Here is a 15,006-nt window from a genome sequence, read left to right as displayed (position 1 = left end):
GGCATGAGCTCCAGTAAGCCGCTCCTCCCCCAGATAGGATAAAGAGGGTATTACCCCTCTGCTATGTCCTTGGAATTTTCTGATAATGTTTACAAAGAGTAACAAAATTGCAGCAATGGCTTTTTAGAAGAGAGATAATTGAGGGTGTGTTCAAAGAATAAGTTGAATGGTTTAGAGAAACTGGTATCTGGAATCTGAAAAGACTGAAGTCTCTGTTCACGTGTAAAGGGTTCTGGGCCTTAGAGCAGCACTGAAGACACTGCTTTTGTCAGAGAACTATTGAGAGCGTGATAGAATTTCGGTGTCTTCCAGCCTGCCTCTGTAGACACTTAAGTGAAAGTGTTTTTCAGTCTGCTGAATTCACTGGCCATTGCAGTCTTTAAAAAGCCTCAGGATTGAGGGGCGCCTGGGTGGCCTAGTCGGTTAAGCATCTGACTTTCGCTTGGGTCATGATCTCGCGTTCGTAGGTTCGAGCCCCGCGTCGGGCTCTGTGCTGACTGCCAGCTCAGAGCCTGGAGCCTGTTTCAGAGTCTGTGATTCCCTCTCTCTGACCCTCCCCTGCTCATGCTGTCTCTCTCTCTTTCTCTCCTAGAAATAAATAAAAACATTTAAAAATTAAAAAAAAAAAGCCTCAGGATTGAAACAAAAGACGGGGGACTGATGGGAGAAAATTGGATGGGCCCAAGTCAGGGTAGCAAGCTTCTTAGGGATTAATTAATTTGATAGATACTAGGTGTCTAGCAAACCAGAAGTTAGGGATACAAAATGAGTAAAAATTAGCTCCTGGCCTTCAGGATCTTGCAGTTTGGTGGGAAGTGTATAAACAATGGAGCGTGGTAAAGCACTGTAACAGAATATGGGATAACAAGGTCCTCATAAACACATTCAACACATTTCTCCTCACCTAACCAAAAAGTAAACAAGTTGTTTATTATAAAGACCCCCTCTACCCACTAAAAAGAATGCTTTATGCTTTAGAGCATGATCACAATGAAAGCAGTTATTTAAGTTCTCTACCTTACATTAGTTGTAGGAACCTTGGGAGGTTCACAGACCCTCAATTCCCTCTGTAAAACCTCCATCTCATTTGATTGTTACGGTCGGAAGGGAGATAAAGAATGCAAAAGGACTTCCTAAATTACACACATCGAATTGTTACTATTTTCCTCTTAGTACGATATCATGAAGTAGATGATTTTATCATCCTTTCTCTACCTTTTCAAAGACCTTAGTCAACCTTTAAGATAGTTAACAAAACAGTTCTCCCTCTTCGCCTACAGATCCTTAGGAAAATGACCTCCAAATGTCCATCAGGGATGTATTTTCAGGGAGGAAAGGACAAAATCTTTGTCCTAACTTCTACTTCTACTAAAAAAGACAAATCAAAAGGAAATGAAGTTCCACCACGATGAGGGAGTCCTCAAGCGCCACGCCTAAGGGCAGTTCTCCAAACTGCAGCCTCTAGCCACGACTGCAACCCACACCTCATTTTCATTTCTCCTGAGTCAGCGGACTCCATGTCTCGGAGGACCGGGGAAGGGCTCTCTGGCTGCAGTAAACGCATCCGGCGATGACTGTGGTAAGCCCCTCTATCCGCCCTCGGCAGCCAGACTCTGTGGTCACGGTTTGGAAATCTACGCGGGAAGTGGGCTGTGGGAGGTGAAGAAGTGGTGGGTTGTGCCTCGGAGCTGTCCAATCGAGGTGCGCCATTCTGTGCGCACAGACCAACCTCGGATTACCGCCTCCCTCAACCGATTTCAGGTTCTCAGGAGAAGGCGCCCCTTTGAGCTGAGGGGGCGGGGGCGGGGGCGAGGGCGAGGCTTTCGCTGTGCCTGGTGTTGCGAGCTTCGTCAATCGTCAGGCAGAAGGTCTCTGAAAGACAGCGGCAGGAGCCAATCAGCGAATCGCCTCCCTCCCGGCGCGAGCTCTAGCGCCACTGGGTAGCGGCCGTTACTGGTGGCGCGCGCGGGGACTCAAAGTAGGTGAGTTCTGGGGGACCTCGCCCACCGCTCCTCGGGTGCCATCTTGGCTCTCCCGGAGGGCGGGAGGGGCGTGCCTTGGGTGCGACTGGGCGGAAGATACTTGGAAGTTTGCTTCTCAGCTTTTAATACTCGTAGTTACTTGACGCCCCTCCCCGAGTTTAGGTATGAGAGACATTGGGCCTTGAGGGAACCCACTGGGGTGGGGATCAAAGATGGTGGCTCACTGGATTGGAGCCAAGGGTCCTGGGCTCTCACTGAATTCTCCAATCTTAAGGACGCAGTTAGCACTATCCTATCCCCATGGACGCGTCCTACTTTACCTGTCAACAACTGACCTCAGGGATGGCATCCTTTTAAAGTGAGTTCCACCCATACTGTTACTAGTTTTCATCCCCCTTCATTTGTCTTTTCATCAGGAAGGCAGGGTTAATTTTATGTTTGGTTTGAACAGTACCAGGTGGGCAATAGGTACTGTCGAATGAATATGATGTGCCCTAGGGGAAAAGGCACAGTTCTGCTGGCCCAGTTCTCGAGAGGGTGTGTGAAGGCAGAAATGGAAAGTACTGTTTACAGTATAGTTAGAAGGGTTGGAGAAAAGACAAGTTCACTGACGACTGTGAAACACGTGGGTACCCAAAAACACCAGAAACCAGGGAAGACTCCAGGAAAGGCCTTGTTGAAAATGACATTTGAACTGAACCATAAATCATGGGTAGGAGTTGATCAGAAAACTAGGAGCAAAGGTACTAGCTAAAGCATGCAGGTGTGGGAGACAACAGGAACTGTGTTTGGAAATTGGGGAGAAGGTCCGTATGGCTGAACCATAGACTTTGGGGGAGGGGAGCGTACACTGCAGGAACTGAGGTTCAGATTATGGAAGGTCTTGCTAAAGAGTTGAGATTTTACTTTATCTTGTGGGCATGGAAAGCCACCAAACGTTAAACAGATGACAGTATCTTGATGATCTTGGGCAAGTTGTTTAACCTATGTATGTTGCAGTTTCGTAATCTGAGAAATAGAATATAGTAATAGTAATTTACAAAGTTCTTGTGAGGATTGAATCTGCATGTATACATATGTATGTATATGTATACAGGTATATACTTGTACATATATATGTATGTGTTTATATATACGTATATACATAAAGTCATTAAAGCAGTACTTCACACATAGCAAGTGTCTATGTAAGCTGGTAGGATTCTTTGCAGTATACTCTGATCATACTGAGATGTCCTGGTAAAGTGTAAAACCTATGGGCTTTGCCTCCAGAAGCACATTTATTCCTTTCTTTTCCACCGACTTGCTATGTTATCCTGAGCAAGTCATTTAATATTTTTAGCCTTAGTTTCCTAAGTGCATGTCTCCTATGTTTGCTATGCTTGACACATAATACAAAGCCCAACACATAGTTGATGCTTGGCATAATTTGGCTCTCTTTAAAATATTTTGTTCAGGGGCACCTGGTGGCTGAGTCAGTTAAGTGTCTGACTTCAACTCAAGTCATGATCTCAAGGTTCATGAGTTTGAGCCCCACCTCAGGCTCTGTGCTGGCAGCTGGGAGCCTGGAGATGCTTCGGATTCTGTGTCTCCCTCTCTCTCTGCCCCTCCTCCGCTTGCACTCTGTCTCTCTCTCTCTTTCTCTGTCTCTCAAAAATAAAATTAAAACATTTTTAAGAAATAATTTTTTTTTCAAACTGTGGGTTGCAAATCAGCATTTACAAAATAGATGGGAAAGAAAAGAATGAAATATCAGTATGTTGTATATCATAAGGCAAACATTGTTTCTCAAATGTTTGTATCTATATGTAAGCACATGTATTTGTATATATTTATGTACTCAGGACCTTGTAATATTTATCCCCCCCATAATATTTATTTCTTATCATCACAATTTTTTAAAATTTTTACTTATTTTTTGAGAGAGAGAGCGCATGCGCATGTGTAAGTGGGGGAGGGGCAGAGAGGGAGGCAGAGGATTCAAAGCTGGCTTTGTGCTGACAGCAGAGAGCCCAATGTGGAGCACTAACCATCACAAATATTTTTTAAATGCTGTGATAGAGATGATGATAATCTGTTTCCTTCCCAGGTCATGGAAGACACCCAGGCTATTAACTGGGAGGTTGAGGAAGAGGAAGAGACAGAGATACCCAGTGGATCCTCGGGGTGTAGCTTGGAGCCTGTAGGGCGATTGCATGTCTTCAGTAGTGCCCATGGACCAGAAAAAGGTCAGAGGTTATTAGATGCTGGAGGACTGATACAGGCCTCTTATTTTTATGCAGAGGTAGTTGGTGGGTTGCAAGAATCTTATATATACTTCAAAGAGATCTGAAAGTGTTCTTCACTGGGAATGGAAAAGAGGGGGGCTGATTGAGTTGATTGTTCCAGGCAAGTGCCCTGGACTCAATGGGCTCAATTTTACTTTGGTAGGAGAAGGTGAAGAGATTCAAATAGAAATTGAGCATGGTCTGGAAATGGATGGTGGTGATGGTTGCACAACAATGTGAATGTACTTAATGCTACTTAAACACTTAAAAATAGTTACTTGGTAAATTTTATGTATATTTTACCACAACAAAAAAATCCAATGTGGATAGATGGGGTATTGACAATGAATAACACAATTGCTTATATTCTTCAATACTTAGATGTCATACGGTCTTTTATTTTTCTTATGTATGTGCGGACCTTGAGTTTGTAGTCGGTTACTTAACAGGAATATTTTCCTGATAGCAGGCCAAAACTCTGGCCTTCACTTATCTACCTCTCTAATTCTTAGATTTTCCTCTGTATCTCGGGAAGAATATGGTAGGCCGAATGCCTGATTGCTCTGTGACCCTGCCCTTTTCGTCAATCTCCAAACAACATGCAGTGATTGAAATCTTGGCCTGGGACAAGGCACCTATCCTTCAAGATTGTGGGAGCCTCAATGGTACTCAAGTCCTAAGGCCTCCTAAGGTCCTAAGGCCAGGGGTGAGTCATCGGCTGAGGGACCAGGAGTTGATTCTCTTTGCTGACTTGCCCTGCCAGTACCATCGCCTGAATGTCCCCCTGCCCTTTGTTTCCCGGGGCCCTCTAACTATAGAAGACACACCCAGGGTACAGGGAGGAACTCAACCCCAGAGACTCCTGTTGGCTGAGGACTCGGAGGAGGAAGTAGGTATGTTTGTATATTGGGAGTGTGGGTGAGAAGATGGGGATGGTAAGTTTAAAACAGTCAACTTACTCCTTTTTACTCTTGACAGATTCTCCTTTAGAAAGGTGTGTGGTAAAAGAACCAAGGACCTCCCCTTTAGCTGCTGTGGTTCCAGAGAGGTAAGTGCTAGAGGAACAGATACTTGAGTCTTCAAAAGGAGGAGGAACCAGGGCTGTAGGATCCATTTCTTAGAGATGATTATCATGAAAGTGGGGCTGGGGAATTGCACATAGTCTTTTGCTCAGCTGAACTTTTTTTGAGTACCTCTGATGTCCCAAGTAGAGAATTAATTGCTGGAGAGGAAAAAACAGTTACTTGCTCGTGCCTGCTCTCAAGGAGCTCCCTGTTGAGCAGAGTATTCCTTCTTGGGAAACAAATGCTTATAGATTTGTTACCTTCTCTTTCCTTCACAGTGATGAAGAGGCCCCTTCCCCTGCCCTAGATGGCCCTGGGCCACCTTTTGCCTTCAACCTGGACAGTGACACAGATGAGGAAGAAAGTCAACATCCAGCATCAGGAGAGGCCTCCTCAACTGCCAGAGGAGGCTCCACTGCAGCGACAGAACAGTCTACAGCTGTGGCAACTGAAATCCAGCTTGAAAAGGATCAGTGTTCAGTGAAGGAGAGGAACAATGACATAGAAGTTGAGAAGGATGCAAGGAATGGGGTGGTCCCACTTGGGGTGATTCTGGAGAGAAACCAACCTGCTGGGGAGGACAGTGACACAGTTGTGGGTGATGAGAGCAGGTCTCCAGGAAGGCCTGCTGTAGTCTGTCTGGAAAGGGCCCAGCCTTCTGACTTCATAGACAGTGATACTGATGTAGAAGAAGAGATCCCTGCAACCCCAGCTGTAGTTCCTATGGAGAAGAGGCACATCTTCCATGGAGTTAGTACAAAGAGTCCTCAGGCACCTGCCTTGGCACATCTACAGGAGAGCCCAACTGGTAGTGATACAGATGTGGGGGAAGGTGAGATCCAGCTGGCAGTCCCTCTAGAGAGAAGCCGAGCCTCTGTGGTGATTGACAGCAATACAGATAATGAGGAAGAAGTCTTAGCAGCACTCGCTTTGGCACGTCTGAAAGAGAGCCGAGCCACTACATGGGACAGAGATACAGATTTTGAAGAGGACAGGGCCCAACCTGTGGCCCTTCTGGAGCAAAGCCAAACCTCTGCTGGGAGAGATAGCGACACAGATGTGGAGGAGGAGGGGCTCCCAATGGAAAAGAAAGGAACTGTTTCCAAGGGTCACACAGACAAGGCACATTCAGAAAAGAGGCAACCTCCTCTCCGAAACAGTGATCTAGGGGTGGATGAAGATAAGAGCTCACTTGGGGTCCATCTCGAGAGAAACCATGCCTCTGCCACAGTAGACCTCAACATACAAGTGGAGGAAAAAGTCCCACCAGGGTCAACTGTTACACTTGTGGAGAAGCATCAGGTGCCTGTGGTATGGACAGATCAAACAGATGTGGAAGTAGAAGAGGGCCAAGCAAAGCTGCCTGTGATGCATCTAGAGGAATCCCAACCTCCATCTGGGGATGGTGAGACAGATGCAGAGGAGGGCATATCCTTAGCAGCCTCAGTTGTGGCAGGTATAAAAAGGAGCCAGCTTCCAGCAGAAAAGAATGCTGCAGACAGGGCTGCAGCTGTTCTTGAGTGCAAGAGAGATCTTGAGGCGAGGACCCAGGGTGAATCACTTTGGTTACAGGTGGAGCAGGATCTCCTCCCTGTCTCAAGGGAGAACGTTAATGATCTGCAGGTCACAGGCACTTTAGGGGAATCCATCCAGCTACAGAGAAAGGGAGCCCAGACCTCCATAGAAGAGGAGAGAGAACCACATATGGACAAGACCGAGGACTCTGGAGACAACCACAGTGGTAAGTGGTGGCCCTCCTCCCTTGACCCCTAAAAGAAAGACTGCTTCTAGAATTTCTTAGTCCATTTGGGCTGCTGTAACAGAATACTGTTTTCTGGGTGGCTTATAAATAACAGAAATTTATTTTTCACAGTTGTGAAGCCTGGTAAGTCTAAGATCAAAGTGCCAGATTGGTCATGTTCTGGTAAAGACTTGCTTCCTTCTTCATAAGCAGCTGTGTTTTCACTGTGTCCTCACATGGCAGAAGGGCACAAGGGAACTCTCTGGGGTGTCTTTTTAAGGAAGGGTACTAATCCCATTCACGTGGGTTCTATCCTCATGCACTAATCATCTCCCAAAGGCCCCACCTCCTAATAAATTCATGTTTGAAATTAGATTTCAATATATGAATTTGGGGGATTTTGGGGGACCACACATTTGGTCCATTGCAGAAGGATTTGGGTTGGGGAGAAAATGGTAAAGAGAGAGTAAGGAATTAAGAGTCAGGTAGAGTTTTTATTTATCTATCTTCTATTCTTCCTCTACCAGATTCTGAAGACCTGGACCTACAGGCTACCCAGTGTTTTGTGGAAAGAGAGAATCAGAGTCTGGAAGGTGAGGACATCCATGTCATGTGGATGTTGGTGCAAGTGGGAGCTGGGAGCCCAAAGTGGTGATCCTTGAAGTTTGTGAAAGCTAGCATGGGTGAGGCAGGAAGCCAGGAATGGGACCCTGGAGTTCTGTGGAGGAGCTGTGCTTGAGTCAGCTTTTCTTGTGCAACAGCCCAGAGCATGGAAGATGAAGCCACCCAGGCCTTCCTGGTTACTCTACCCCAAGAGCCTGGTCCTTCCTGTTGTAGCTTCCAGGATACAGGTATAAGATACTCTGTCTTTCATGCCTCTATCTTGGCATCATTGCTTTCTCCCTCGACATGTTTTTTTCTCATTGTTTGACTTTTGTTGTTGTTTTTCCATCTCCATCATTTTTATTTTTTTTTCAATCTTTTAAGTTTATTTATTTATTTGAGTGAGAGAGAGAAAGAATCCCAAGCAGGCTCTTGTCAGCACAGAGCCTGATGCAAGGCTCTATCTCCCAAATCATGAGGTTGTGACCTGAGCTGAAATCAAGTTGGACATTTAACCAACTGAGCCACCCAGGCGCCCCTCCATCATTTAAAAAAAATTTTTTTTAATGTTTTATTTATTTCTGAGAAAGAGAGAGAGAGAGAGACAGCATGAGCAGGGGAGGGTCAGAGAGAGAGGGAGATACAGAATCTGAAACAGACTCCAGGCTCCTAGCTGGCTGTCAGCACAGAGCTGGACGTAAGGCTCGAACCCATGAACCATGAGATCATGACCTGAGCCAAAGTCAGACGCTTAACTGACTGAGCCACCCAGGCGCCACCCCTCCATCATTTTTAAAGAGGCTACTATGAGAACTTTTCCTTTTTTTAACTTTATTTATTTTGAGGGAGAAAAAGCTGGGGAGGGACAGTGAGAGAGGGGGACAGAGGATCTGAAGCAGGCTCTTTGCTAACAGCAGAGAGCCTGATGTGGGGCTCAAGCTCATGAACCACGAGATCACGACCTGAGCCAAAGTTGGATGCTTAACTGACTGAGCCACCCAGGTACCCCTATGAGAATTTATGTATGTGTGTGGTCTTATTTTTTAGACAAACACTAAATGTTATAACTGTCCTCCTTATTCTCAACTTTCATTTAAAAATCCACTTAGGTTTATTATTCATGAATTTATCTTAATCTCTTCTCAATCTGTTACGTTTTCAGTCTGTATCTTACTCTGTCTCTCTCTGACTCTAAACTTCCAGGTACTTTGGATGACCCGTGGGAAGTCTTGGCAACACAGCCATTCTGTCCAAGAGAGTCTGAGGCCTCTGAGCCCGAGCTCATTGTTGCCCAGCTTGATCCCCATGGATCTTGCCTCCCTATACCTTGGACAATACCACAAGCCCAACATCCAGAGAGCCCAGTTCACATAGAGCCATTGGGGATTCAGGACAGAGGGATGAAAGACACGGGAACACCAAGAAAAGCTGCAGAGGGGGTGGCCCCTGAGAGAGGACCATTGGACAGGGAAACCGAGAACCTGCCAGCAGGAGAACGAGAAGATGTGATAGGAGAAGAAGAGTTAACCAGAGGAATGCAGGTGTTAGCTAGAGATACTCAAGGACAAGAGTCTGACCAAAAGTGCAAGGTGAAAAGTGCAAGAATTAAAAGGAGTATGGAGAATTTGAACATAGAAATTGAGATACCCAGGGAAATACAAGAGAAAGAAATAGAAAAGCATACTCTTGCAAGAGAAATATTTGAGAGAGAAACAGAGAAACTAGTACTAGAGAGAGAAGGTGAGCCATTTGGGTTAGGAGTTGAGGTACCGGAAAGAGTACTGGAGAGAGGCCCACAGAGAGGGGAGACTGAGAAAGGGAGCCAGGACCAGGAAGGGCAAGCCTCCAGTCCAACACTAGAGCTTGGAACAGGGACAGGTGATCATCAGGGACTTGCTTCAACCCCAGTAGTTTCTGGGAGCCAGTCAGGTGGAGGAGAGGGAGTCCCAGTGAGCCCCAGGAGGCAGCAGAGAGGTAAGTGAAGGCAGAGGGGAACCCCAGGTTAGCCTTTGTACTAATCAACCCCCAAGTGACTGACTGCTTAGACCTCAGCTGCACTTGTTTTTACTTTCTGTCTAGGCCACTTGACTTTCGAGGTGCCACCTGCTGAGAAGGCCTCTGGGGTAAGAGCTGCTGTTTCTGCTCCTTCTATTCCATTGCTCTTTCCCCTGACCTTGCTCTAATCTACTCCTTTTTCTATCTTCCCAGTTTTGTTTTGTTGTGACCACTCCTTAGTGGCTTCTGTTGCTTTCCCTTGGCACATATCATTTTCTTTTTTTTTTTTTCAATTTTTTAATTTGCCTTTTTTTTATTTAAAATTTTTAACGTTTTTATTATTGAGAGACAGAGCATGAGCATGGGAAGGGCAGAGAGAAGGAAAGACACAGAATCTGAAGGAGGCTCCAGGCTCTGAGCTGTCAGCACAGAGCTCATTGCAGGACTTGAACTCACAAACCATGAGATCATGACCTGAGCCGAAGTCAGACACTAAACCAACTGAGCCACCCAGGTGCCCCTGCACCTGTCATTTTCTATGTCTGTTTTTCAAGTTCTACCTCCCTGTACCTGACTCAGAATGTCATTTTTTTGTGTGTCTTCTCCCTCTTTTTTCCAACCATCCGCTTATTGCCATCATCCACCTATGGAGAACACTATTCTAGCATGAGGAGGGGTCTGTGGGAATGAGGACTGCTACTTCCCCAGGAAGTTCCCAGTCTTGGAACTTCCTCCTCAGGAAGTTCCCTTGTCTCTGGAAGGGAGGTCATAGACAAGTGAAATGCCAGGAACACAGTCTAACCATAAACAAGTATCAAAAACAGTGTTCAAGTACTGTCTCTCCTCTCTCTGCCTCTTTCTCCCTCACTTCTATTTCTCCTCAGGATGATCAGGAATCCACAGATGCTTGTCAGCCTCCTGCAGTGCCTGAAGCCTCATCCCCACACCAAAACCCCCTCCTCACTCAGAGTCAAAAACATCCTGTGCCTCACCCTTTCCATTCTTCCTCTCCATCTTCTTTAGAGCCCATTCCCAGTACCAGGCAAAACGGAAATCAGAAAGTTCCAGACACTTCCTTGCCAAAACCCAAAGTTAGGCTCCGAGGGTCCTCCAGGAAGACACCCTTTCCAGTTTCTTCTATAGCCCTTGAACCTCACACTGCTATTCCCACCGACCAACCCGTCACTGCTGAGCTCACATCTCGGGTCACTCGGGGCAGGACACATAGGTCCTCTGTCAAGACCCCTGAACCAGTTGTCCCCACAGCCCCTGAGCTCCAGCCTTCCACCTCCAGAGACCAGCCTGTCACACCTGAGCCCACATTGCGGATCACTCGGGGTAGGACACAAGGGTTCTCTGTCAAAACCCCTGAACTAGTTATCCCTACAGCCCCTGAAATTCAGCCTTCTACCTACAAAGACCAGTCTATCACTCCTGAGCTCATATCTTGGGGCAGGACACATAAATTTGACAAGACCCCTGAACCAGTTGTCTTCACAGCCTCTCAGCTCCAGCCTTCCTCTTCCAAAGACCAGTTTGTCATCACTGAGTCTGTAACTGGGGCTACGCAGGATAGGGCACGTAGGTCTTCTGTCAAGACTCCCAAAGCAATTGTCCCCACAGCCCCTAAGCTCCAGCCTTCTACTTCCAAGGACCAGCCTGTCACCCCTGAGCCTACATCTCGAGTCACTCGGAGCAGGACACGTGGGTCCTCTGTCAAAACCCCTGAACCAATTGTCCCCACAGCCCCTGAACTCCAGCCTACCACTTCCAAAGATCAGTCTGTCATCACTGAGCCCACAGCTGGGGCCACCCACAGCAGAACACATAGGTCTTCTGTCAAGATTCCTGAGCCAGTTGTCCCAGCAGCTCCTGAGGTCCAGTCTTCCATCCCCACAGACCAGTCTATCCCTAAACCCATATCTCATGGCAGGACACTCAGGTCTTCTGTCAAGACCATTGAACCAACTGTTCCCACAGCCCCTGAGCTCCAGCCTACCACCCCCAGAGGCCAGCCTGTCACCCCCAAACATACATCTCAGGATAGGACACCTAGGTCTTCTAGCAAGACCCCCAAACCAGTTGTCCCCACAGTCTCTGAGCTCCAGGCTTCCACCCCCACAGACGAGCCTGTCACTCCCAAACTCACATCTCGGGCCCCTCGAGGCAGGACGCAAAGGTCCTCTGTCAAGATCCCCCAACCAATTGAGTCCACAGCCTCTGACCTTGAATCTCTCAACCCCATAAATCAGGTGGTCACCCCTAAGGCTATAGCTGAGGGTGGTCGGGGTAAGACACTAAAGTCTACAATAAGTGCTGTGTCAGTTCTTACCACCCCTGAATCCCAATCTCTTGTCCCCACAGACCAGCCTATTCCCCCTGAGCCAGTCCCTCAAGCCAACTGCAGCAGGAGGCTGAGGGCCACTAGGAAGCACGGGTCCTTCACAGTTCCCATTGTCCATGGGCCCTACTCTGCACCCCCTAAACCTAACTCTCGATCCTCAAAGAACCAAAGACAAGGAGCAATGAGAGCAGTTGAGTCTCTTAGGACCGTTCCCGAGTCTGCTCTTGCCCAGCTTCCAGAGGCCCCTATTCATGCTACCGAGATCCAGAAGGTAGAGGCAGCAGGCAGATCTGAGTTCACCCCAGAGTTCCAGCCTAAGCCCTCTCAGAGCTGCAAGAGGCCTTTGGCTACTGTGGATTCACCCCCACTTCAAAAACGGCTCCAACAGAAGACCATGTCCCTCAAGGAAGAGGAAGAAGATTCTGCAGAGAGGCCAAAGAAGGATGAGGTGAGGTGAGGGCTGGGGCCCTGAAGCTAGGAAAGGGCTTGTAGGCTCAGAAACTCCCAGCAAGATCTTTCTCAATCCCAGGATGCAGTCATTCCAGGATCAGGCAAGAGAAAGAGAGACCAAACAGAGGAGGAGCCCAGGGGAATCCCAACCCGCAGCCTTCGGCGGATCAAACCTAACCAAGAATCTACAGCGCCCAAAGTAGGAGAAAAGGGGCGTGGAGCTTGGTGGGAAACAGACGTGGGAGAATGGGAGATTTAGGGGTTCAGAGATAGATGCTGATGGCTTGGGTTGCCGTGACCAGCTTAGGCTAACTCCTTCCACAGGTACTCTTCACAGGTGTGGTGGATGCCCGTGGAGAACGGGCGGTGCTGGCCCTTGGGGGGAGTCTGGCTAGCTCAGTGGCAGAGGCTTCCCACCTGGTGACTGATCGAGTCCGCCGCACGGTCAAGTTCCTGTGTGCCCTAGGGCGGGGGATCCCCATCCTCTCCCTGGACTGGCTGCACCAGGTGAGAGTCCAGGAGGTGATGGCATAGCAGCAGAGATACTGATGGCAGAAGACTGCTCACGTGGTGCTGTAGAAAGTAGTGGGGGAAAAGGGGGAGGGGGGAGACAAGGGAGGTGAATGAGGCAGAAAGTTTAATTCAAAGAACATTTCATAAGCTCCCTCTACATGCTGGGCAGAAGAGCTGGGTGGTAGGGTGGGCTGAGCTTTGATGCTGACTGCTGCTGTCCTTAGTCCCGCAAGGCTGGTTGCTTCTTGCCCCCGGATGAATATGTGGTGACTGATCCTGAGCAGGAGAAGAACTTTGGCTTCAGCCTTCGAGATGCCCTGAGCCGGGCTCGGGAGAGAAGGTTGCTGGAGGTGAGAGGCTGTCTTCTGCCCTGTGCCTCATGTGGCCTTCTTCCTGGGCTGTTCATGGGCTCTCAGTGCATATATTTATGGTCTCCACCATTTTCTTCTGCTTAGGGCTATGAGATCCATGTGACCCCAGGAGTCCAGCCATCACCACCTCAAATGGGAGAGATCATCAGCTGCTGCGGAGGCACTGTCCTACCCACCATGCCCCGGTCCTATAAGGTATGGGTGGTATGTTTTGGATCTAGTGAGGTGGCAGTTAAAGAGGTGGCTGGAATGTGTAGCAACATGGATGGACCTCGAGGGTGTTATGCTGAGCGAAATAAGTCAGAGAAGGACAAATATCATATGTTTACACATATAGGAGGATTAGGAGGAACTTAACTGAGGACCACGGGGGAGAGGAAGGGGGGAAATGGTGGGGGAAAGGGAGAGAGGCAAACCATGAGAGACTAGAGACTCTTGAATGCTGAGAAACAAACTGAGGACCGATGGATGTGGGGGGGGGGGGGAGATGGGCATGGAGGAGGGCACTTGTGGGGATGAGCACTGGGTGTTATATGGAAACCAATTTGACAATAAACTATTTGTAAAAAAAAAAAAAAAAAAAAGGTGGCTGGAATGGGAAAAGTTTGGAGAAGAATACTGGTATGGATGGGAACACAATACTGAGAGGGTAGGGGTAAGCTCTGTGGTATATAAAGGGATAGGAATGTAGAAGAGGCCTGCTGATTCTAAATGGATTTTTATTTTGTATGTTTAATTTTTTAAATATACACAAAAGGAGAGAGAACTTCCATATATCAGTTACTCAGATTTAACAAGGTAGTATATGGGTGCCTGGGTAGCTCAGTCTGTTGAGTGTCCGACTTCGGCTCAGGTCATGATCTCACGGTTTGTGGGCCAGAGCCCCGCATTGGGCTCTGTGCTGACAGCTCAGAGCCTGGAGCCTCCTTCAGATTCTGTGTCTCCCTCTCTCTGACCCTCCCCTGCTCACACTGTCTCTCTCTCTCTTTCTCTCAGAAATAAATAAAAACATTAAAAATTTTTTAAAAAAACAAGGTAGTATAGATTTTGCTCTGTCTTCTCAATTTACGCCTTTTTTTCCTCTTTCTTTGCTGAAGTATTTAAAACAATTTTTTTAACTTTATTTATTTTGAAAGAGAGAGCACAAACAAGGTAGGGGCAGAGAGAGGGGGAAGAGAGATCATCCCAAGAAGGCTCTGCGCAGAGCCTGATGTGGGGCTCAAACTCACAAACCACGAGATCATGACCTGGGCTGAAACCAAGAGTTAGTTGCTTTACTGACTGAGCCATCCAGACACCCCTTTGCTGAAATATTTTAAAGGAAACTACAAGTATCATATTATGTCCCCCTACGTGCTTAAAGTAGACTTCTACAAGAAGTGATATGTTTTTTTTACATAATCACAATGCCATTATTGATCCATGACAAAATTAACAGTAGTTTCTTGTCATTATCTCATAGTCCATTAGTCAGATTTCTCCAGTTGGCCAAAAATGTCTCTTTATAGTTCAAGTCAGGATTCAGATGAGGTTCAAGTATTGCCACAATTGCAAACTCCTTTTTTTTAATGACTATTTAAGAAAATTTTTTTAATGTTTATTTCTTTTTTGAGAGAGTGTGAGCAAGGGAGGGGCAGAGAGAGAGAGAGAGAGAGAGGGAGAGAGAGAGAGAGAGA

At 47.2% G+C, this 15,006-nt stretch overlaps 1 protein-coding gene across 4 annotated transcripts in view; it reads left to right on the top strand.

The window, feature by feature from the left end:
- Positions 1-1,228: 1,228 nt before the first annotated feature.
- MDC1 (mediator of DNA damage checkpoint 1) overlaps positions 1,229-15,006 on the top strand; it is an 18,832-nt gene continuing 5,054 nt past the window's right edge. Inside the window, exons 1-14 of one of the 4 annotated variants that reach the window (XM_039220574.1) lie at positions 1,229-1,982; positions 4,072-4,210; positions 4,762-5,142; positions 5,228-5,297; positions 5,592-7,054; positions 7,582-7,647; positions 7,816-7,905; positions 8,861-9,631; positions 9,737-9,780; positions 10,537-12,444; positions 12,526-12,645; positions 12,771-12,953; positions 13,184-13,309; positions 13,415-13,525. In XM_039220574.1, the coding sequence (XP_039076505.1) occupies positions 4,075-4,210; positions 4,762-5,142; positions 5,228-5,297; positions 5,592-7,054; positions 7,582-7,647; positions 7,816-7,905; positions 8,861-9,631; positions 9,737-9,780; positions 10,537-12,444; positions 12,526-12,645; positions 12,771-12,953; positions 13,184-13,309; positions 13,415-13,525 (5,469 nt within the window). In that variant the 5' untranslated portion in view covers positions 1,229-1,982; positions 4,072-4,074. Of the gene's footprint in view, positions 1,983-2,083; positions 2,145-4,071; positions 4,211-4,761; positions 5,143-5,227; positions 5,298-5,591; positions 7,055-7,581; positions 7,648-7,815; positions 7,906-8,860; positions 9,632-9,736; positions 9,781-10,536; positions 12,445-12,525; positions 12,646-12,770; positions 12,954-13,183; positions 13,310-13,414; positions 13,526-15,006 lie in introns of those variants that run through there. The other 3 variants (XM_039220575.1, XM_039220576.1, XM_039220577.1) reach the window with 3 other exon arrangements.

The sequence above is a fragment of the Hyaena hyaena genome, unplaced genomic scaffold (assembly GCF_003009895.1).
Source record: "Hyaena hyaena isolate Hyena2069 unplaced genomic scaffold, ASM300989v1 scaffold_906, whole genome shotgun sequence".
Lineage (NCBI taxonomy): Eukaryota > Metazoa > Chordata > Mammalia > Carnivora > Hyaenidae > Hyaena > Hyaena hyaena.
Note: the sequence above shows the minus strand (reverse complement) of the source record. Positions and strands in the feature narration are given on the sequence as shown.